We start from the raw sequence: 22030 nt of genomic DNA on the forward strand, positions 1-22030 counted from the left end.
TCACTTTATCATTTTCTACTTTATTACTTCAAATTAACAACCACGATAAAGCTCAAAAAAGTCCAATATTTACACAGGAAAAAAGTACAAAATCCCCCCCAAAGTTCTTCAGGTTTTTTTGTTTGTTTTGTGTTTTTTTGTGTTTTTTTTTTTTTAAATTACAAAGTAATAAAAAGTTTTCGCTCTTTAATTAAAAAAAAGAGAGAGACAGTAAGAGGGGGGGGGGTAAATAAATTAGGAAAAAAAATAAACGGGGAGGAAAAACAAAGTGTTAAATAGGAAGGATAAAAACGGACCAACAAAAAGACTACCCCACCCCAACCCCCCCCACCCCCCAATCCCGCCCTGCCCACAACCCACGGGCCCCACACTCCAGTGACAGTGTGTCTGCTACAGGCCACAGGTCGCAGTGGTCAGCGCTGTGTTTCAGAGCCCCCAAGCGCCACAGGGCGGCTCGAGTATTCCTAAAGTACAGTTAAAAACAACTAAAGTAAAAGGAAGGGGGGGGGGGGAAGGGGTTGTGCATGGAGGGGGGATCTCATTGGGGCTGCGGGAGGGGAGAAGAGAGCAAGAGCCACCGCTCTGTGGGTTTCTGTGTAGCCCTCTCCTCCTCACGCTCTCTGAGGAATTAAACAGGTTTATTAATTACAAATTAAAAAAAAAAACAACATAATAATAATAATAGAAAAAAAAAAACACGCACAGCCAGACTAAAAGAGACCCCGCTGCAGGGATGGGAAGTGGGTTCTCATCTCCCTGTACTTCAGCTCTGGATGTCTTGGCATGGAGAGCCCACTTGGAACCAAGACGCAGAGAAGCCACCAAGGAAAGGAAGCCCGAGTCAGCGATGAGGCCATTGCCACCATTCCCCTCACAGCTTACAATTTGTTTAATGCTTGAGAAAATAAATTCTGTTATCACAATAAAAATCAGACTTCTATCATTGAGTGTGGCTGGAATCCGATTCCTTCCCGGCCGACAAGTCTCCTGAAAAAGACGGAACAGAGAAGCAAATCCCCCCCTATCCCCGATCCCCTGCCCTCAGAGAAAAAGGAGAGCAAAGTTACAATGTATATGGCTAGAAACCATATGATCTGAAAATAATAATAAAATAAAAATAACAAAGCAGAAGATACCCAAAGGGGAGGGGAGAAAGAAGAAACTAAAAGCAGGAGAGGGTACGGGCAGGCAGCAAAAGGGTCCAGGTGGGCTGGGGGCAGCTGCACACTGGTGTTTCTGCACGGCTCCCGCGTCGTCGGCTCCTTGGAGGTGCTCACACTGGGGGAACGCAGGCGACCCTCTCGGAAATGGTTCGCACCATCACGGGGCACAACTCGACTCCTCATTGGCAAAAAGAAAATCTCTTGTTGTTTGTTGGGTTGGTTTGTTTTTCCATGTGTGTGTTTGTGTGTGATTTTGTTGGGTTTTGGGTTTGTTTTTTTTTTTTTCAGGTTGTTTGTTTTTTTGGGGTTTTTTGTTTTTTGAAAGAAAAATACAGTGAAGACACTAGAAATGAATTAAAAAAAAAAAAGGAAAAGAGAGAGAGAAAGAGAAAAGGAGGTTAGGCAAAAAAAAAAAGCTCTCCCCAGAAAATTCACTACCAACTGGAGCAGAACTAACCAAATCACCTTTTCTCCTACTCTCCTGCCAGCCCTCAGTTACCTTGTCCAGTTAGATGAGATACTCTTTAGCTGTGTAAAGTTTAATACTTTAATACTAGCTCGGCACACTCCTCCCCACCATCACAATGCCAGAAAAGCATTCATAAAGAACTAACAAAATGGCTCCCCAGACCGACACCTTCTCTACCCTCCCTACCCTCCAGGAAAAACAGAAGCTACTTTCGCACCCAAGATAATTCATCCCCAGGGCTTTGGCAGCAAACATTGCTCTTCCTCCCAAAGCCAAAAAACACCTCAAAGTAAGGCAAAGGGGAAAGGAAATGCCCATCCCCCCACAGTTACATCAAGGCTTTAACCTAATCCCTTGTTTAGCAACCCCCTCCTTGCAGGATCCCAGGCACCGGGACTCACTCACCTAAGCAAACACTGGTCCAGTGGCAATTGCTCCTCACTTCCCAAGGTGATCAAATGGCACACTTGTCTACAAAAGAGAAAGAATATGCGAGAGATGAAGACAGGGCATGAACAGCAGAACAGAGGCTAAGCATTTCTCTCAGGTATCACCCTTCCCAAGGTTCACTTCAAACCAGTGTGGTCTGGAAGACAACCAGGTGAAAGCTTAAGCTGAGCAAAGCAGAGCCAAGACCATGCTAGGCACAGCTTGCAGAAAGCATACAACTGAAGAGTAAAGCTGTGACCTGGAACACTCCCCAGTGTGCTGCAGAAGCATCAGCTCTAACAACATCAGGCAAAACCTGCTGCAGGGCCCTTAGTCTCTGCAGAATGTCCAGGCAGGGGCTCACCTGTGATGCTGAAATCCGTGACACTTCTTGCCTCCCTGTGAGGTCGGATGAGGAGACATTGGCAGGAGCTCCTCGATGTAACCTCATGCTGACCTTCCGCTCCCTGTCCACTCTCGAGATTGCTCTAGGGGACGTGTTTCCTGTTGAGGCACAGAAATGCAAGACAACGGCAGTCAGCAGTTACAGCATCCAGTTGATGAACAGGGGTGGCACACATTCCCCTCAGCCCTCCCATCCTGCTCACCGGACTGTTGGATTCGGGAGGTGGGGGTGGAGGCCATGGGCTCAGCAACATTGCGAAGACGGTTGCCAGTGGCTCCAGCAGGTGGGCCAGGGGGCAGTGCTCGCGTGGCTGAGCCCCGGAGCTGTCCCATCCTTTCCTCTCGCTCATGCTCTCGCCGTTCCCGATCCATATCCTCAGGATTTCGGGCTGCTCCCTGGGACAGAGAGAGAAATCCCACACGGCTGTCAGTTAAGAGAGACAGCAGCAGCAGACAGAAAATCCAGCGTGCCTGAATGCAACAGGAAAGCACAGCTCCATCCTGTCAACAAGCTCTTCTCACCATCTTCCACTCCATCTAGAGGGCCTTCGTTCTCTTCCAGGAAGAAGTACGGATGAAAGCGCAGGGTACTACAGCTGCTACTGCAACCTACTATTCTGTCCTTTCTCCCAGTATAGCTCATTCCAAGAGGAGATCTCTAACTGTACAGCAAGAGATCTATCTACTGACTCACATGTTGTATCAGATATACTGCTAGAACTGTAGCTACATCCCCTCAGTTAGCACTATGGAACAACTCTGACTACACCTGGATCCCTTTCCCAAATTGATCACTGGGAGTAAGTACAAATGACAGGCAGTTTCTGACTTTCCTCCCACATCTTCATGCCATAAAAGCCATCCCCATCCCACCCAGCCCTTTCACCACACACACACTCACAAATTTAAGCATGTTCCAGTCAAAGACGTAGTCGTAGGAGAAGCCCTGACGGTGGAAGAGGTTGCGGAAGAGCTGTCGCAAATACGAGTAGTCAGGTTTGTCATCAAACCTCAGTGAGCGGCAGAAGTTGAGGTATGTCGAGAACTCAGCTGGAGAGAGCAAAGCCACTTGTTAGACACTGTTCCCCAGCCCCACTGGAGATCTACTACAGCTTTTCAGCAGCAATGTGCTGCATCACAACAGCACAAGCACAGAGCTGGGGAAGGAGGAAAACAGACTCTAGAGGTTGTAGTGCTCTAGCCACAGAGAAGATGCCATCTGTATTTTTACAAGAGGTAATGCTCACAAATCCCTCTTCTGTCTGCTTCTTCAAGCAAGAGGCAGCAAGTCACAGCATCTGCTGAAGGAGAGGAATGCAGTCCTGTACGATATGAATATGACTGATGCCATTTAGAAAGACTGGAAGGGATAAAAATTGTGTAATAGGAGATACACTCCAGAGGTCCTCTTAGTCCAGCAGCCTGTGGTCAGGAGCAGACAGCTACCGAAAAGGAACACCAGGGCAAGCATATCTATGCTTCTATTGACACTAGCCCAGTTTCAACCTGTTTTCAGCTCAGGAACTTCCAGATTTTGGTGTTCTTTCCAATTGTTTAATAACACTTAGTGGATTTCTCTTCCACATCAATTCCAACCTCTACTTTAAGCATCCACAACATCTTCTGGGAAGAAGTTCTACAGGTCTCCTACTGTCTGCATGAAGAAACTCCTAACTTTGTTTTGAAGCTGGCAGCTTCATTTGGCTGCTCCATTTCTTGAACTGGAAAAGAAATCTGCTCCCATCCAAAAATCTGGAGGCACAGTGAGAATACAGACTTCTATTATTTCCTCTCTAACCATCTCCTTTCCAGATTCCAGTTCACTTATTTGCTGCTAGAGTACAAGTCACCTTATTGCTCATCATCCTTCTGGCCTTTCCCGGAACTTTTCCAGACCTACTGCACCCATTCTGAAATAGAGGAAGGACCAGAGCTGCACACTGCAAGTGGAGTGTGGGATGGCTTTGGGTTTACGTGTACTGTTTGTGCTCCTTCTCTTTCTAGTAATCCTTTACACCTGATCCGCTTTCCTCAGTAGCCACTAAGTGCAAATCTGCTGCTTTCACAGAACCACCTATTGTAATGGGCGCAGCTCACTGCTGAGTGACACCTGTCAGATCAGAGCTTACTAGTTCCTATGTGACACGAAGTTTGAGCCTTCTGCTCTCCCCTCATATACATTATTCTACATTTGACTACAGTGAATAGCACTTTCTGCTCCAGTACCTGGCTATTTCTGGAACTCATCTTGGTTGACCCTAATTCCTATTATCCAGAATAACTCAGGATCATCTGCACAACTTCTCACCTCACTGCCCAACCTCCTTCCAGAATGTTTCTGAGATTCTAAAAGAACCTTTCCAGCACCCTCACACCTTTACTAACGAAAGGCAAAGCTCTACATTAAAGCATGTTTCCCACTTCTGAACCAGAACTGTACCATCAAAGGTCTATTTCACTTTTCATCACTGCTGTCAACAGCACATCAGGGTCTGGGCCTTCATTATTCAAGGGCCATGCCCTTCACGATTCAAGACTCTATGAAGTTTCAGCAGGAGGGCAAGCCATGCATCAGACAAAACAGCCATCAAGCTCATAGCACTTACAAGGGTACCCTTTGCAGAGCACCTCAATGGGCGTTGACATCTTTTTCTCGCTGATCCTCTCGTACTTTTGGCGCTTGGTGGCAGCCTTGAGGCCCTGCCAGGGCAGTGAGCCCAGGTTGAAATACATGAGCACATAGCCCAGGCTCTCCAGGTCATCACGTCGACTCTGTTCTGTAGGGAAAAAGTTACATGGGGCAAGGAGTAAGTGGCAACTAGAACTGCTTTGGTAATTTCACAGCTTTGGAGGTAAACAGAGAAACAAAGAAAGATTCCCTCTCTCTTCTTTGGTGGTTCTATAATGACAGAAAAATCCTCATTTAAAAACCCTCGTTAAAGCCAGTAAAAATTCCTGTTCATAACACAGAGTTAAAGTGCACTTCACAAGAGAACAATAATCTATTCACGAAGTGGACTGGCCTATATCCTCACTTGGAGGAGCCTTAATTCACACAACAGCAGCATTGCATGCTTGCTCTTTCCTGTCACAGAGCAAGGGCACCTGCACTTCTCCACCCAGGATGATACTCAGCCCAGGGATTAGTCATGGCTAAGGTAGTCATAGAAAGGCAAAGCTCATAGAAACAAGCCCAACACTACACTGTCAAACACGTACTCCACTAAACCTGCTGATAATTCTTTACACAGGGCAGAAACAAGGAACTGTTGAGACCTTCAGATAAACAGCTGAGCTGACAGTTAAGAGAAGCTTAACAGGTAATATTGTTAGGTAATACTGCACAAGGAAGTTTCTGGATCAGTAGGTTTTCAAGATGTGGAAGAAAAAGGAATACTTTGACCAAAAAGGTTCCCCTCCAAACAACAATAACTATATAACTGACACCACCAGCTCTACTCAGGGCAAGGACTGCCCTTAACATGCCATTATAAGGATCCACTTGCAGATGTGGTTTTATAAAAACACAGACTTTTGTTTCCCAAACAGAAATATCCCACACTGAATTTGTTCTTTGTGAGGACCAAACCATTTTAAACCAAAAATTTGCTCAAGATGGTTTTGACACAGAAGCTCCAAAACTCACCATGGGCCCTTCCTTCCTCCTGCACCCCTCCTAGTGCTTTTGTGGATCAGGGGGCTTGGCAAATTAGGAATATGAGGGGAAGGGAGGCGGTGGAAGGAAAAAAAAGAAAGTGACCTTAGTTGCAAAAGAAAAAGAGATTCCACCAGCTCATATTTAAGAGGAAAGCACCTTCAGTTCAAAGCATGTGGAATACTATAAAATGCTATGGTCCAAGGCAGAAGTATAGAAGAAAGAAGCTTCTCTGATCCCCAAGCTATCTTATATTGAACGTGCTGAAGTAACAGCTTTTTTTGACCTCGCTAACTCACTGCCTCAAGTTGCCCACTTTAGAGGGGCTAATGCTTCTTAATCTCATCAGGCTGCTGCCAAAGATAACTACAGGACTGGCTGGGAGACACTTAGATGCTATGGAGGAAGGAGGGAAAAGAAATGGGCTGTATTGCATTTGGGCGAGGGCTGGCATGCATACACCCCTCTCAGGCACCTGTGTTACATATCACACATCAAATAAATAAAGCTAAACGATATTTGATAACAATCTACACAGAATGCACATCCAGGGCCTGAAAATACAGGTGTGGAGGGCAACCTGGACCCTGCAATTTGCCAGTCCTCAACTTACCCAAACAGTAGCTTTAACAGTCCATAATTGCAGATTACCTGCCTGGAGCAGGAACCAGAGAAACTTACTGGACAGAAGGCTAAGACTGCAGTCAGTGGGGGATGCTACAAGCCCTTATTGGAGGCAAGGAGATGGGTTACAGAACTAAATTGGGTGGCTCACCAGTGTACAAGATGCGTGCTTCAGCACAGCAACATGACAGAGAAAAATAACCATAAGCAGAATACCTAATTATTAAAAGGCAGTGTGATAAATGCCTTCCTGTGTGGTGCCCCTGAAGTCAGTCTTCTCAGATACATCTCATCACCATGGTCCACTAAAACAATTTTAGTGGGATTCACATCAGAAAAGAGCCTGAAGCACCAACATGATGGGTTGTGGCTGCCACGTTGCCTGAACAGTACTTACGCAGACCTCAGAACACTGTGTATTTCTTTCACTTGTAGCCACAGCTGCAAGACCCTGGATTAAACCTTGGATGACAGGGAAGAAATTCACACATTCCGTTCCTTTGTTTCATTTTCAGAATCATACATCTCAAGGGTTTTCTTCTGGGGGGGGGGGGATGGCTTTTCTTTTGACCTGACCTCATACACCAGCAGCCACAGAATACTGAGTAACAGTGGGCAGCAAAAGAGGGCAATCAGAGTTAGAAAAAACCCTCATCTCAATGCACTATGGAAATTTTATTTAACGTTATTACTTTCCACTTTTAGAAGCTTAGTAATAATTGATTAACCACACAGCATCCCTGAGCAGAAGGCAAACAACTCACACCACAGACTGAGAAAAGAAAAACCAGTGATGTGAATGGGTGCACAGAGCAAGTCAGCTCAGAAGCAGGATTACAGTCATGACCTGCACCTAACCTGCGGCACCACATCATGCTTCCTCTCTCCATTTTAGTTCAGCTTCTCAGCTTTCCTACAAGAGACAGGGGACTGCGACTTTCGTAAGACAGATCCTCACTCAAAAACCCTTTCAATACAAAACATGAGGTCACCTTCCCATACAACGCAGCACAGCCTCTTGAATCCAACTCACTCTGCAAGCAATCTCCCCCTGCTTAGGAGTGGCACAGGGATACGGTGCCAGATTCCTCCCACTCTTGGGGAGACTCCCAGCCCCGTTCCCAAGCAGGTTCCTTGGAAGGAGCCAAGTCAGAGGTGAGCAGCAAGAAGGCAAGTTACCTGATGAAGACATGCTTGGGCAAAAGCAGAACCAGGACTGTTTGCCTTGGATGCAAAGTTCATGACCAAACTAGTTTCTTGGCAACTGAAAGCACCTCCCAGTCCCCCAGGCCAGTGCTTTCCTTTCACTCCAATCCTATCCCAAGCAATGCCGACCCCATGCAGGCCTCCTTAAAAAACAGCTCTTCACTAGGGCTACAAGCAGCCTTAACCAAGCAATGCTTTCCTGATTACACACTCAGACCTGACGCTGCACATTCTCGGACTACACTTCCCCTTTCTCTCCCCACTGCATGACGGCAGCACACAGAAGTCAGAAATGGGTGGCAGCCAGCAGGGTCAGCAGAAGAACTTGATGATGGGTACAGCCCACGCTGATGCTGCCTATGAGACAAGTTCAGGGAAAAAGTGGCCCCCAATCCCAGCCCAGTCTACTGTCATCCAGATAGAGCCCACCAAGACTGTCTCCTGGGCACCCATAAGTATTTATTTCAGACCTCATGAGTTCCAGAGGGCACAGGGGACTCTCATCCCTGGAGCATGTGAAAATTGACTGGAATGCGTGAACCAAAGCCTTCACAGTCCACTGACTCCCCAAACAGCAAGTCTCCCACTATGGAAACCCTCTCCAATCTCGCCTCCTACTTTTTCCTTGGTCACTGGGAAAAGAATGTGTTTCCTCCAGACATCGGAATGCCCAATCCTTAGCTTGCACATTCAAATAAAGGCATTTATTCATTTGCTATTCCCGTCACATGAATACCCCAGCACCTGGTTCCTTCCCTCTCCCAAAACTGCATTAATGGAACATTATGACAGAGAATTTAGTATCTGACAAGCACCAAAAAAATAAAAATCGGTGATGGTTCCCATGGCAATGTTTCTAACTCACAAACATGTCTGCCATTTATCCTGTGGCAAGGTCTTGAGAAACAGGAAATTCAACTGCAACTATGACACTCCATCCCCTTTGCTCCAGGCAAACCATGAAGCCTTTATACGGTTCAGGGCAACTATCTGCAGCATGGAGATAACGTACCTGAGACCTGTTGCACTGAGCAACTCACACCCAGCATTTCAGAAGCAAAGGGCACGAAGAGAGCAAGCGACTGCTACACTCAGATTGATGTCCTATGCAGTTTGCCCTCGGATTAGCACTCAGACACTGTTTGTTCACCCCGATACACAAGCCAACCACCAGTAGCAAAGGGCTAAGTTAGGGGTCAGATGAATAATAAATTCCTTAAACAAAACAAAAAAAGCTCACAACCAGACATTCAGCATCTCGTGTTCAGCTCAGACAGGGAAGGCACACATGAAAAATAAAAATGGACAGACATAGCAGTAAGAATTATTTTGTGCATGTCTCCTTGTGGCAGTTACCATGGCTGTAGAAATCTTGACCAAGAATTCAATGGAGAGTCAGTTATATATAAGCAGGTCAAGCTAAAATACAAGACCAACTTGGAGAACGCTGCAAGAACTATTTTTGCTATGTGAAAGAGGTCAGGAGATCATAGCCCACACTCAACACACAACACTCCTTATTTTGATATAAATAAAGCATTTTTGGTATACAGTTATATAGTAATAAGGAAGGAAGACAGGGGGAAATTGCTCTATTTTCTGCAGGTCAAGTCTTGCATATGTTTTCTCAAGAATCCAGAGTCAAGAGGGGAGAACTGAAAGTTTTCCTTAGGAATATTAAGATCCAAACTCTTGCGGAGACTGTTAGTTTAAGATGTTTGACTTCTCTGCTGTGATTTTCAAATTCCCAGCTTACACATTTCAGAAGGCATCCCAAAAGCAAACGGAGCTGCAAGCGAGCTGTGTTCCTGAATCAACAGGCAAGGTGGTTTCAATTTTTCTGCTCATCAGGTTTGTCAACCAGTAGCAGAACAAAGTCAGCCTGTTCAGAAGGAACCCCGTGGTAACTATGAAACTCTCACACTGGGGACAAAGAAGTCACAGAGAGAAGTAGGTACCCAGTCAGGGAATGGAAGAGAAAACTGCAGGAGGATTTAATCTCTGCTCCCCACATCAACCAGGTGTTGTGCATTGGGGCTCACTCTCAGGACAAGCTTGGGTGACTTCAGGAGGTTTAAAGTGCCCTGGCTGTGTGGGGTACGTGCAAAGCCTGTAATGATGCCCATCACCAGGGTAACACCTGCCTGAACCATCAGCGTTACAATAGCCTCAGGCACCAAGCACAGAGCCCTGCTTCCCTACAGCTGCCTCACGTTTACTCTCAGAGGTGAATGGGACAGCGTGGTTCAAAAACCCACAGATTTTGAAGGCCTCAACAAAAGCCAGTCCTCACTGTTACAAAATGTGGGCGTTTGTATGAGGCAAAGTTAGTGGCAGTGAAGTCGAGGAGGTCACAGCCTCACTGCTGAAGTAGGGTTCTGCAGCACTAGGCAGCACATGAACAGTCCAGTATACAATTTCTGCTTTCAGGAGCTCAGAGGGCCACAGAAGACAGAAGAGTTGATGAAGACATGACAAATTATTTGCCTATGATCTCCATACATGTCAGTAGAAGAGCCAGGCATAGAACCCAGTAGCCAGCTAGCACCTGCTTTCTGGCCCATGCTGGCTTTTGTGACAACTCAAACCCCAAATGTGGCATTGCAACCTTCAGGAGAAGGCGTGCCACCTCCCTGCAAGGTACACGTTATGTCCCATGGAAAGCCCCATCAAGGGGCAACAGCAGGCTCACCGATTCCCAGGTGGGTGTTGATAGAAGCATAACGAGCTGTGCCAGTCAGATTCTTGTTTTCCCGGTAAGGTATGTGCTGGTGGGTCCGGGCATCTCGGTACTTCTTGGCCAAACCAAAATCAATGATGTATACTAGGTTGCCTTTTTTACCAAGCCCCATAAGGAAGTTGTCTGGCTTCACATCCCGGTGGATGAAGTTCTTGGAATGAATGTACTCAATACGGCTAATCTGAAAGGGGACAAGAAAAAAATAAAATCAAATTAAAAAAAAGTGATAGATATGAAAGTATCCTCATTGTAGCTGCATGTATTAAAAAGATACCCTACCCTATTAAAGAAGGGAAAGGTATCCTTTGCAGAGAATACCAGAGATGGCAGCCAAAGACAAGGACGACCCTCCCCACCCCCTGGAGGCAACAGTATCTGGAAACAGATTTAAACCTCACACACCATCAGTCCTCAGCCTGGAAAGGTCATTGTTAGCACCACAAGGAGGTATGGGAATTGCCCTTCTATGAATTAAAATTTTGAGCACCAGGACTGACAGCAGTCAGCTTTCAAACCTAGCCAGGCTGGGAAAGGAGAGGATCTAGAAGGGTCCTAAGCCCAGGGCATGCACTGTTTATTCAAGATGGGTAGCAGTGTCAGTCATTTACCACACAAGTAAAAGCATCTATGCATGTAACACACATACAGATGTGAGGGTGAGCAAAAGAGGAAGGAAGGAGGGACAGAAACCAGAAACACCCAGCAGCGCACAGGATTCAGGCCTTCATCAAGAAAGAAAAACCTGGCATCTACTTGCTGCTAAATGAAAAAGCCTGAGATGTCGCATTTTTTGAGCAGAGGGGAAGGGGGGGAGGTATGGAAAAGGAGAGAAGGCACAAATGCTTCAGAGGAAACTCACCATCTGGTCTGCCAGGAGCAGAACTGTCTTGAGACTAAATTTGCGGGAACAGAAGTTGAAGAGATCTTCCAAGCTCGGCCCCAAGAGCTCCATCACCATCACGTTATAGTCCCCCTCTGCTCCACACCACTTAATGGAGGGGATACCCACTGGGGAAAAAGGAATATTAAGCCACAGAAGGGAGGAAAACTGCTGCATCCCCTGCTGAGAAGTTTCTATGTAATACCAAATCATTTTCTTTCAAAGGCCCTCCAGAATAACTCCCTCTTTCAACCACTCCCCCGGCCCCATCTTTTCCCTTCCTATCTCACCTCCTCCTTGCATCATCTTGTAGAACTTGCTTTCAATGTGGAGCTGGGGATGCTTGGTTTTGACACATTCCAGTTTGATAGCCACCTCTTCACCAGTCGCAATGTTGGCTCCTGCATAGAGATGAGAGTAAGAGGAAGATTTTGCAGGCCTCCACTAAAGCTAAACACTTATAACAAGGCCCATGCAGATGCCAAAATTTCTGGGTAAATCTGAAGGTTTATTCTCTGCAAAACAAATGAGATTTAGCCACTTCATACCATGTTTCCAGCACTGCCATTTGCAGAGACAAGCACAGAGGAAGGCACATGACTAGCTCAGATCCTACAGACAGGCCAGGACAACAGGTGCCTGACTTTGTGAGGATAATTTGTATCAGCAGTAACTATCCCTAGTAGAAGTTTTAGCTGACCATATTCTTAGCCTCCTGTATAGGAGCCAGCCATCCAGGCAGTGATACAGAGTACATCTTCCTTGGTAAAATTACTGGTTACATCAGGTTCTAGAAGCCACACACTTCAACAGGGCCAATTAGTTCAGGAAGAGACACTGCTGACATTCCCAGCTACCTCCGGGCTCTCAATACAGACAGTTCACAAATCTCCAGTTTCTCTCTCTCTCCTGAGGATTTTAATAATCTATTTAATCCTTTGCCAATACAGAAACATTTGCTACATCCAAAATTAGAAGCGTGAAGAAGTAAACTGAATCCAGTAGTGAATTAAGCTACTCATATGTCTTTTGTTGTAGGTACTGCTAGCAAGTTTGTGATGATACAAATGCACCTCCCCACACACTTCCCCTCAAAGTGAAGCGAGCTGCCAGGCACGAAAGCCAGCACTCTGGTCCCAAAAGGCACTGCCAAAGGAGGAACAGGCTGATCCTTCCCTCCTATTAGCGGAGAGGATTCCAGATGTTTCACATCATCCTAAAATGGAAAGAACAAAGATCTGCATGCAGGTCACGGGAATGACACTTAAAACTTGCTTCTCTCTCCCCCCTTCCCGTGCCTGCCTGGAACACAGACAAATTCTTCCATGTATCAGGAACTGTTACAAGCTGCACTCAAACACACATTAAAGTGTAGCTCTAATTCAGAGCAGCTTCTCAGCACTGCACCACAAGGTGAAGACAATGTTTTGTAGAGAACCTATAGCACACTTTGGTAGGTCTGGTGAATTCATTCTTCCCAATCCCTGTGTTAAGAGTCAAGGTCTTAACAAAAAGTCCACAAAGGCAGCTGCTCTATCAAAAAAAGGAGAAGTTCATGCATCCAGATTCCTTCTCCCTCTGGATACTAAAGGCGATCCACCCCCTGCTAGAGGGTTCAGGCACTGCTTGTACACAGAGTTAGCCAAGAGCTCCCTGCTAGCAACAAGACGACACCTAGATATTACAGCATCAGGTTGAGATAGGCGAGCTGCAAGGAATTTGAAAGAGAGGAACAAAAACCATCAGGGCCCAGAGGGATTGATTTACTAAGGAAGATTAAAAGAGCTAAATATGTAATGTAGACAAGAGATACGACTAAGAAGGGTGGGGAAGAAGAATGGGACATGACAACAGACTGCAAATATTTGAAGGCTGTAAACACTAAGGAGGGAGAAGAATTATTTAGGGTGCTTAGAGGGAGGGGAAGGAGGAGGAGCAATGGGATGGATTTAATAAGGGCTTTTACTCCAAAGACAGGCAAACAGAAGGGGGAAAAAAGGCATCCCAATTGCTAGACCTGTGTGTTTAAGTGTGATCTTTGGGAAAAGGCTGCTATTTTCCACTTAAAAGCCTGCTGGCCTGCAAAACAAGCCTGTGCATTCTCTTCACGCCACACAGAACTCTTCTTACAAAGATCAGGAGTGGAAGGGGTTAAAAAAGAACAGCAGAAGGCACTCAGGCCACAGTACTAACGTGTTCACAGACTGGTTATCTTCCTTTTAAATTCGTGTTCAATCGTGAGACCTCATTCAGTGTGGAAACACCCAGGATACCCAGATAGACAAAAGCATTTCCTTCCTTTCTCTTTCCCTTGCCTCGGAAAAGATTTTCCTCCAAATCCTCAGCAGCAGCTCCCTCATCCCTCCCCTGGGGGATTTTTCCTTCTCCTAGTCCATCTGCTGACACACGAGCAACAATGACTCTCGTTGACTTCTGGCAGCGTTAGCATTTTCAATGAACCTTATCCCCCCCCAAAGCTGAACAGTGGCGAGATGAATGGGTTCTCATCTCCCCACTGCCCCGTGTACTTAGGAAGATGACAATGCATCAATTTATAAGGCTGCTTGCAGGTGGGGGGATGTTATATGTAAGCAGGGGAATGGAAGGGGTGCAGGTGGGCACGTGGGAGGGGGTGTTAAACATCACGAAAGCTTCAATTCTGCAAAATGTGAGTACGCCATTTGGCATGGCCTCCAGACCCACAGGTTCCAAATGCTTGTGTCAGTCTCTCAGAGGAAGCAGAAACTGCAGCCTAGGAAAGTAAAACGAGGATGAATCAGACCTAAAACAGGGTGGTTCTTCGCTGGGGGTGCACATACCTCACGCTTGCAGACCAGCCCCCCCACCTCAAGTATCTTTAGATTGCTCCCTCGGCCATTTTTTTGTTTAAAGAACTAACAGACAGCAAGAATCCAAAGCCAGGGGTCTCTCTCATGCTTTGTTCAATGCCTTAAGCCACCATCTTCCAAAAGATACAAACAACAAAAGTAACAGCTCCTTCTCCAGACTGAAAAACAAACCCCAGACAAACACAGCAGAGCTTGCCTAGCTTCAACCAGTTGAGAGACGCATGTAGGATCAGGGATAATTCCTAACATCCACCCCCAGTCTCGCTCCGCTGTGGGGGCTGCACAAACACTACTCATTCATCACGAGCTGTTTGAAACGGGGCCCTGGGGACAGAGGATGTCACCTGCTAAACAGGATTTTAAGAGCAGAAGCCTCGCTGCGTGTCTGAATACAGCAAACCTTCCGCATTGAGCAGGACAACGGGCTCTCCCCACCACCAGCTTAGCGGTGGAAGAAAGGAGGGCTGTGAGCAGATGGGGGAAGTCAGAGGGCGAGAGAGAGTTAACAGTCCAGGAAACAAAGGAAATCGCTCCCCTCCCACTGAGGAGGAGCTTGCAACCAGGAACTGTCCATAGCCCTGTCCCGGCATGCTTTGTCTGCAGCACAAGCTTCCCCTCCATCACCCTCCTCCCCGCTCACCCCAAGGGCTCCTCTGGTACACCCCAGCCATCTGCATCAGAGGCAGCACCACAGCCAGGCCCCTTCACTGACACCCTGACAAAGCAGCTGTCTCCCAACAGCCCCAATGGCCCTGTGACTCCTCTGGGTTTTGCTCTCCTTTTCAGAGGTGAGCAGGTTCAGGCCTGCTGCCATCTCAATCCCAGTGCCCATCCACACACCACAGGGGAACTCTGCTCGGCACACATAACCCTCAAGGTAGAGCACAAAAGCAATGGATTGCCATTATCTGAACGATCTGAGCCCCAGATTATGATTATCACGAACCCTCCATTTGTGTGTGACCGTGTGGAAATTCCCATTTCCTTCTGGCAGGAAACCCAAAAAGGAATCCCAAGGAGTAGAGCACACAGTACCCATCAATCACAGAAGCACCAATATCCCAAAAAAGCTGGGAATAAAGCATCCAGCCCAAATCAGCCTTCGGATACAGACAAAACTCATTTGTCTCTGCTCCATCTCTACTCCTTCTTGAAGGAAACCTAGGGGTGGATCTGGTGCAGGAGAGAAATCCTAGTGAATAAGTCTCTGTCTGCAAACCAGGCCGTGAGAGGAGAGCATGAGCCCAATCAACAGTGCAGACTGTGAGCCTGATTCCTCCAGGCTGGGGTGTCACCCTGGCTCCAACAAGTCTTGCTATCACTGCTTCAAAACAGGCTGGCCTGCACCTCAGTGCACATCACAAGGGCTTTGATACTACGTTCAAGTGAACCCAGTCACTTGAGGTTCCCCATACTGGGCACTGGAGCTTTCCTTGATGCTTGTGTGGCTTAGTTATGGGCAAGGAGGGGACAACCCCTTCACTTGAACCACTGCTTCTCCATGCCTGCAACCTGCTATGTGATGCAGAATCAGGCCTTCCCACTCAGTGCCTCCCTCCTTTCTCCACACATATCCCAGATGTTCTGCAAGATCACAGCACTTTCCAGTGCTTTGGAAGGGTCTGGAAGGCTCTGAGCCCAAGCACAGGCAGAAATTATGCATCCAGGCTAACAAATTGTCACCCTTTGATCCCTAGAACCTGGGCGTTGCATGCACTGTCACCTGAGACACTAATGGGCTGCAGAGGAGTGACAAGCAGGAAGGGCTGCAGTGATGGCATCACATAGTGGAATCGGGACCCCCAATACATTATTTATCACCTTTGTTCGTGCTCTGGATAAAGGTGGCAACAAAGCCTGTTACCAGTGATTCCCACAGGGTACTTAATCAAGGGTAGCTGCCAACACCAATCAAGAGAGAACAATAAAGCAAGAGAGAGCCGGAGATAAAAGCCAGAGGTTGAAAACAGGTGATTTACTAAATGAAGCAAAGTAATCTGAACTAGAGGTATTCAATGAAGGCAGCAGAGGGAGGGGTGGGGGGTAAAGAGATGAAGCAGAACCTGGAAGAGACCTCGCACAATACAGCTGACAGCATGTTAAGGCCAACTCTGCAATGTGATACAGTGTTGGTGATGGGGGAAGCCAAGGAGACCCAAAGCAGCCCATGCAGAGGCATCGTGTTACAGACCGCTCAAGGGTAGCCCCTCTCTGCCCAGCGCTGGAAATGCCACACCTAAAATGCTGTGTAGGCTCCAAGCTGCTCAGCAGATGGATAAACTGGGAAAAATTGGAAGAACAGCAACAGTGAAGAGCAGTGGATGTAGCGGGAAGCAAAATACAACTCAACTGAGCAAACAAACAGTCAAGGAGCATATGATAACCATCTGTAAGTACTGAAAGGGTGCAAACACCAAGAAAGAGTCTACAGCTCTATTCCACTGGCTTGGAGGACTACAGGTCCTGTAGTCATGGTGCAAAGTGGACAACAGGTGAAGGCACTTCAAGGATGGTTCTGTCATGCTTCTGGACAGCCCTGCCCCTCCAGCCCCACAGAGTTTGCAACAGCAACAACACTGGGCAAATCATCAGGGAATACATGCACATACACCCCAGTGTGCTGGCTTGGAGGTGCTTCTTCCCAAGTGCTGCGACAATAGAAAACCCAAGAGATTCATAAGCTTTGTCCATCGACCCCATGCACCTCCCAGCTGAGGCTACCCCAGATGATAACTCTAAATTCTTCCCCACCCATGATCTACTACATCTGGGCCCCACAACTTTAGCCAGGACAGCCTCCTCCCCAACCTGTTTTACACCTCCCTGTGTCAGGCCTCTCTCTTTCAAGTGCTGGACCATCTCTCCCACCGGAGCCTTCCACCACTCCATTCCTTTTGCCACGGAGGAAAGTCCACCTCCTCCCTTTCCACCACCCACTCTGACATGTGGGTTTATACCCACACACACCCAAGCTCACTAAAAGTCAACAGGAGAGCTGGAGCACGGTATATGACAAACACACTCTCCATAGTCCAGATCTAGATCAGTTTGACCAGATGTCACTGCGTCTCCAACATCTGGGAGGCAAAGGAGAGCTCATCCCATCCTCTGATGGCACAGAAGATGGGCAACAACTGGCACTATTTCTTGCAGCTTTTTTTTCTTCCCCCCACCTCTACCATCTCCAATCTTACACGGTGCTAAAAATATCAACAGGCAAATATGTATTTATCAAACCAAAAATAACGATGCAACTGAGAAAAACAACCACGCAGGTGGAAGGACACAGACTGACACTCACCTAAGTAAATGTCTCCAAATGAACCACTGCCAATCTTTCTGCCCAGCCGGTATTTGTTCCCCACTCTAAGCTCCATGGTTTAGTTGTGCTGAGAAAAGAAACGCAAAAAGACACAAAGTCAGAGCAGAAAATGGAACTGATCCAGCGTCCTATGGAAGAATGTAAAACGAACCCATCAGCTACACCCAGCACTTGCCCCAGAGCTTGCTCCTAAATCTCAAAGTAGTTTGCTTTCAATGCAGCTGCTGTGCAGAAACTCAGGTGTCCACGAACAGCATGAGTTAGAAACACTGCAGGAACACAACCCACTCAAGAACATCATCTGTGTTCCCAACATGGAAACGCAGAAAGGTTGAACCTCTTTCTCACCATCTTCTTCACGAAGCTGGGGAAAGAAATCTCTCTTAACAATGTGCCAGTGGGTGACTGCTTCACACTTTAAGGAGCACCTCCCTTCACAGTAACCTAAAATAAGCTGCACCAAGACACTCCTAGACCCATGGGACAACAGGAGGGACAGGCACATGGCTTTTGAGAAAGAATTCTCTCTGGCCCAGCACTACATCTGCAACAAAGTGTTAGAACCAAGGGCTGGGACAGACTTGCAGACTGCCTGTAGCGTCTCCACCACCCCTAGGCAGAGGCTGGGGCAGCAGGAGACACCATATAGGAGTGAGCTCTGCGAGAGGCAGGTTGGGAGGAGGACGGCCATTTGCTTATCTCCACGCACCTCAGCTGATGCGATCAACAGCCTCCACGCCTGTGCTACCCACCCAGGTGTGCTGGCTGCTTGTTTGCAGCCTTCCCCCGGCCTTTTGCCCCAGGTGATCAGCTCACCCTTTGACCTGCTACACCCGATTAAATAACGTAGCCAGGCTCAGCCTACTCATCCCACAGAGAAAATCTAGAAGGTAGGAGGCTCTCAACCACACGGTTTGTTCCCCATCCCACCCCAACCAACCCCTCTGCAGCACACACCCCTATTCTGTCAGGTCCCTCTTCCCTCCCCGCTTCCACGGACACCAACTTGTTCTAGGAACCAAGCCAATGAGCACGGCTCCTCTTAGAGGCATTTGCCACACTCCTGATTTATGCAATGCCACAGCATTAGCGTACAGAACACAGACACAGAGTCTGCTGGGGACAGGAAAGGTGAGGAATGATTCATGTTTTCACAAGTAGGTGAGAGGAACTTTCCCTTGCTGTAGCTAGATGGGAAGGAGGCATCGCCAAAGGAGAAGACAAAGGTGGGCAGAAGAAATGGCTCTGAAATGCACACGAAAAATAATCCTAGCTATAGGATTCTGGACACACCATAAACCCTGAGCTGCCCCAGGAGGTGGGATTACAGGAAGAGGAAGGGACGAGCTACAGGGATGGCAGGGAAAATAATCCCATCAAGGCATTCAGGGGACATTGTGAACCCTGAAACCAGGCACAAAGCACACCGAGGTGGAGTTCCCTCACCTCTATTTACTTATGCATGTGTGTTTCTGTGCATCTGAGGAGCACAAAGCCCCATGGCTATTTCTGACTTACTACAAGGAATGCAAGCAGTGCCTTGGGAGCCACAGTGGGAAGGCAGCAGGCCTGGGTGAGGGCACAGCGAGTAGACATGGTTTTCAACTGCTGCCTGCTGTTCCACATCACCACGTTAACATACATCCAACTTGCTTGCACTCCTATGCCAGCCAAAGATCAAAGGTCCACATTCCCAGGAACCCAACCATCACAACAAGCCCCCCAACCCAGCCACAGATCCCAGCAGGGTCCCACCATACCTTGGTCTCACCCTTGTGGGACAGCAAGGAGCCAGGTTAAGGAGGGCTCCCTACACAACCAGGCTGTGGCCCTTCTGGCTGATTGAGCAACAGGCTCCAAAGGGGAATCTAAAAAATGCTCCGGGTTGAGGGGGTGGGAGAGGGGAGCAGGATAATGGAGTGAAAAATCACGGCCGCACAGCTGTCACTCTGCCTTATCTCCCCCCCAGCACAACACAAGTGTGCTTAGGGAACAAGGGGGGGGGGGGAATGATGGCTGGAGGGCAGCCATGGGGATCTGGGCTATGGGGGGGGGGCACAACACCCCCGGCAGCAACTGCTCTGGGAGTCCCAACATCCGCCACATTTGCTGGCTGCCTCCCACTCCATACATCACAGCTCCATCTACATTTCCTGCCCTTATCTCATCTTCGGGTCTACTATTACAGAAGGAAGATCTCGCATATACGATTTATATTGCGATATCTAAAAAATTACATCACTCCATGTATTATTTATAGATGCTTACAATTAAAAGTCCGTGCCTTGTTCAACACCCCCCCCCCTCCATCCCCACCCCAGCAGACCTGACCCCTCCAGCCAAAACAAGCGCTCCCAAGGCTGTGGGTCCCTTCACCCATTGCATTTTCCACACGGGATTAACACACCACCACCTCAAAGCAAAGCGTGCGCTCACGTTAATATCCACCTCACACCTACAACATACTACAAATACTACGTGTCGCTCCCCGCACACACACACACACACACCATTTTGCACCAGGGCCCTTTTATATAAGATAAAATACCCATGTACATACACAAAAGCCATTATATAAAGGCAGGATAGAGCCGGTCTCGGGGCTGTGTGTACGATGCCAGCCATTTCGCAGGGCAGAGCGTCACCTCGGCCCCACACCTGGGCAGTGGGGGGGACACGAAGGCCATACAGCACCGAGTTTGACGGCCACATAATGGAGGCTGAGAGGGGAAGTGGGAGCGCGGGGGGTGCCGTGCCCATAAGGGCTGTGCAGGGCTTTTATTTCCTTGTGTGTGTGTAGGAGATAAAGGAAGGGGTTGGCAAAACACAGTCATCTGAAACGGGTTTTTAATAATCAAAATTAAAAGGAGGGGGGAAACAACAAAACAATCGGGATAAAGAGGTAAAAAATACGGCATTTTGATGGAAACGCCAGCCAGCGAGCAGCCCCCTCCCCTCCCTGAGCCCCTTTCACACTTACAAAGAGGAGAAGGTCTGGCAGATGGGAAGGGGAAAAAAAAGAAAGAAAATAATAAGAGCGAAGCGCTGAAAACCACCTTTTCGTTAGAAATAGACACAAACAGGAAAAACAAGATTGGGGGGGGGAAGGAAGGAATATAATAAATAAATGTCTCCTGACACCCCCCCACCCCCTACAGGCACAACACGGCCCTACCCGGGCTGTATTTTCCGGGTAGATCACACAAAGCGACCACCCCCGAACGGCGGCCAACTTCCCGGCCCCCCACCCCGAGCAAACCGCGGTCACCCCCAGATCCCGACCCCCCCCTCCGCTCTACCTCCGCGTCCCTACAACGGCCGGGCCCCGAGAGCGCAGAGCCCCGAGGGACAGCGGGAGAAAGAAGGGGGCTATGGGGGGCGACCCCCTCCCCGCACCCCACAAAGGGCCTTTTGTCCCCGCTGCCCCCGGCCCGGCGCATCGCGCCCTGCCCTCCCCTCCCCCGCCCCTCCTTCCTTCCCTCCCTCCCTCTCTCCCTCCCTCCCTCCGCGCACACAAAGAGCCGGAGGGGCCGCCTTTCCCCCGGGGTTTGCGCCCCAAGATGGAGGCGGGCGCCCCCCATACCCACCCTGGCGGGAAGGGGGCCGTGTGGGGCTGCTGCTCCGCCGGCTGTCAGGGGCCCAGGCGGCCGCGGCGGGGAGGATGACGGAGGATTGGGGAGGGCTGGCGGCGGCCGTGCCCGGCGCGTCCCTCCTTCGCTCAGGCTCAGCGCGGCGCGGCGCTGCCTGCCGCCTCCCGCCCGCTCGCCGTCCCCTCCAGCCGGCGTGTGCTCGGCACAGCCCGGCGCTCACCCAGTTTCCATTGAGCCCCGGAGCCAAACCCACTGATGTCACCCAGCGCAGCCCCGGCCCTCCCTCCTCCTCCTCCTCCTCCTCCCGCCCGCCCGCCGTTAAAGGCACAACCGCTCCTCCATCCGCCGCTCGCTCAGCCCGGGCCTGGCCCTTTAGATGTTTCCCCCCGGGCTCTCACCTGTCAGTGCTCGGCTGTGGGGAGCGAGAGCCCCACGGCCGCCCCATTTGCTCAAGCAATGGTGTTCTCTGGCTCTGGAAAGTGAGATATAATCGAGTTTTGTGTGTGCAGCCCCACAGTTTGCTTCATCGGGGAGACCTACACCACCAAGATGGTGGGCTCTGTTGGGATGGGGGTTACAGGGTCGCATCCTGTGGTGTGAGGGTAGCAGGCAACCCCAAGCACCGGCAATGCAGCCCACACTGAGCCCCCATGATGGCTTTTTGCATGGAAGGTGCCATCGGGATAACCCATAATGTC

The 22030-nt window shown here is 48.7% G+C and overlaps 1 protein-coding gene across 3 annotated transcripts; it reads right to left on the reverse strand.

Annotated features, from left to right (window-relative positions):
• Nucleotides 1–21592, reverse strand: CSNK1E (casein kinase 1 epsilon). Of its 3 annotated transcripts, none has more exons than XM_085519624.1 (11): nt 21553–21592; nt 17722–17809; nt 11862–11972; nt 11551–11699; nt 10644–10872; nt 5073–5243; nt 3368–3516; nt 2670–2862; nt 2426–2565; nt 2038–2103; nt 1–1506 (listed from the first exon to the last, which is right to left on the reverse strand). In XM_085519624.1, exons 2-10 carry the CDS (start codon nt 17795–17797, stop codon nt 2071–2073), a joined length of 1251 nt encoding a protein of 416 aa, XP_085375750.1. In that variant the 5' UTR covers nt 17798–17809; nt 21553–21592; the 3' UTR covers nt 1–1506; nt 2038–2070. The 3 variants fall into 3 exon arrangements, with proteins under 3 accessions (XP_085375750.1, XP_015718539.1, XP_015718546.1); XM_015863053.2 differs by lacking the exon at nt 21553–21592 and adding an exon at nt 21330–21533; XM_015863060.3 differs by lacking the exon at nt 21553–21592 and adding an exon at nt 21042–21205.
• Nucleotides 21593–22030: the final 438 nt, after the last annotated feature.

Source organism: Coturnix japonica, chromosome 1 (genome assembly GCF_054131305.1).
Source record: "Coturnix japonica strain WE chromosome 1, WE-NBRP24, whole genome shotgun sequence".
Lineage (NCBI taxonomy): Eukaryota > Metazoa > Chordata > Aves > Galliformes > Phasianidae > Coturnix > Coturnix japonica.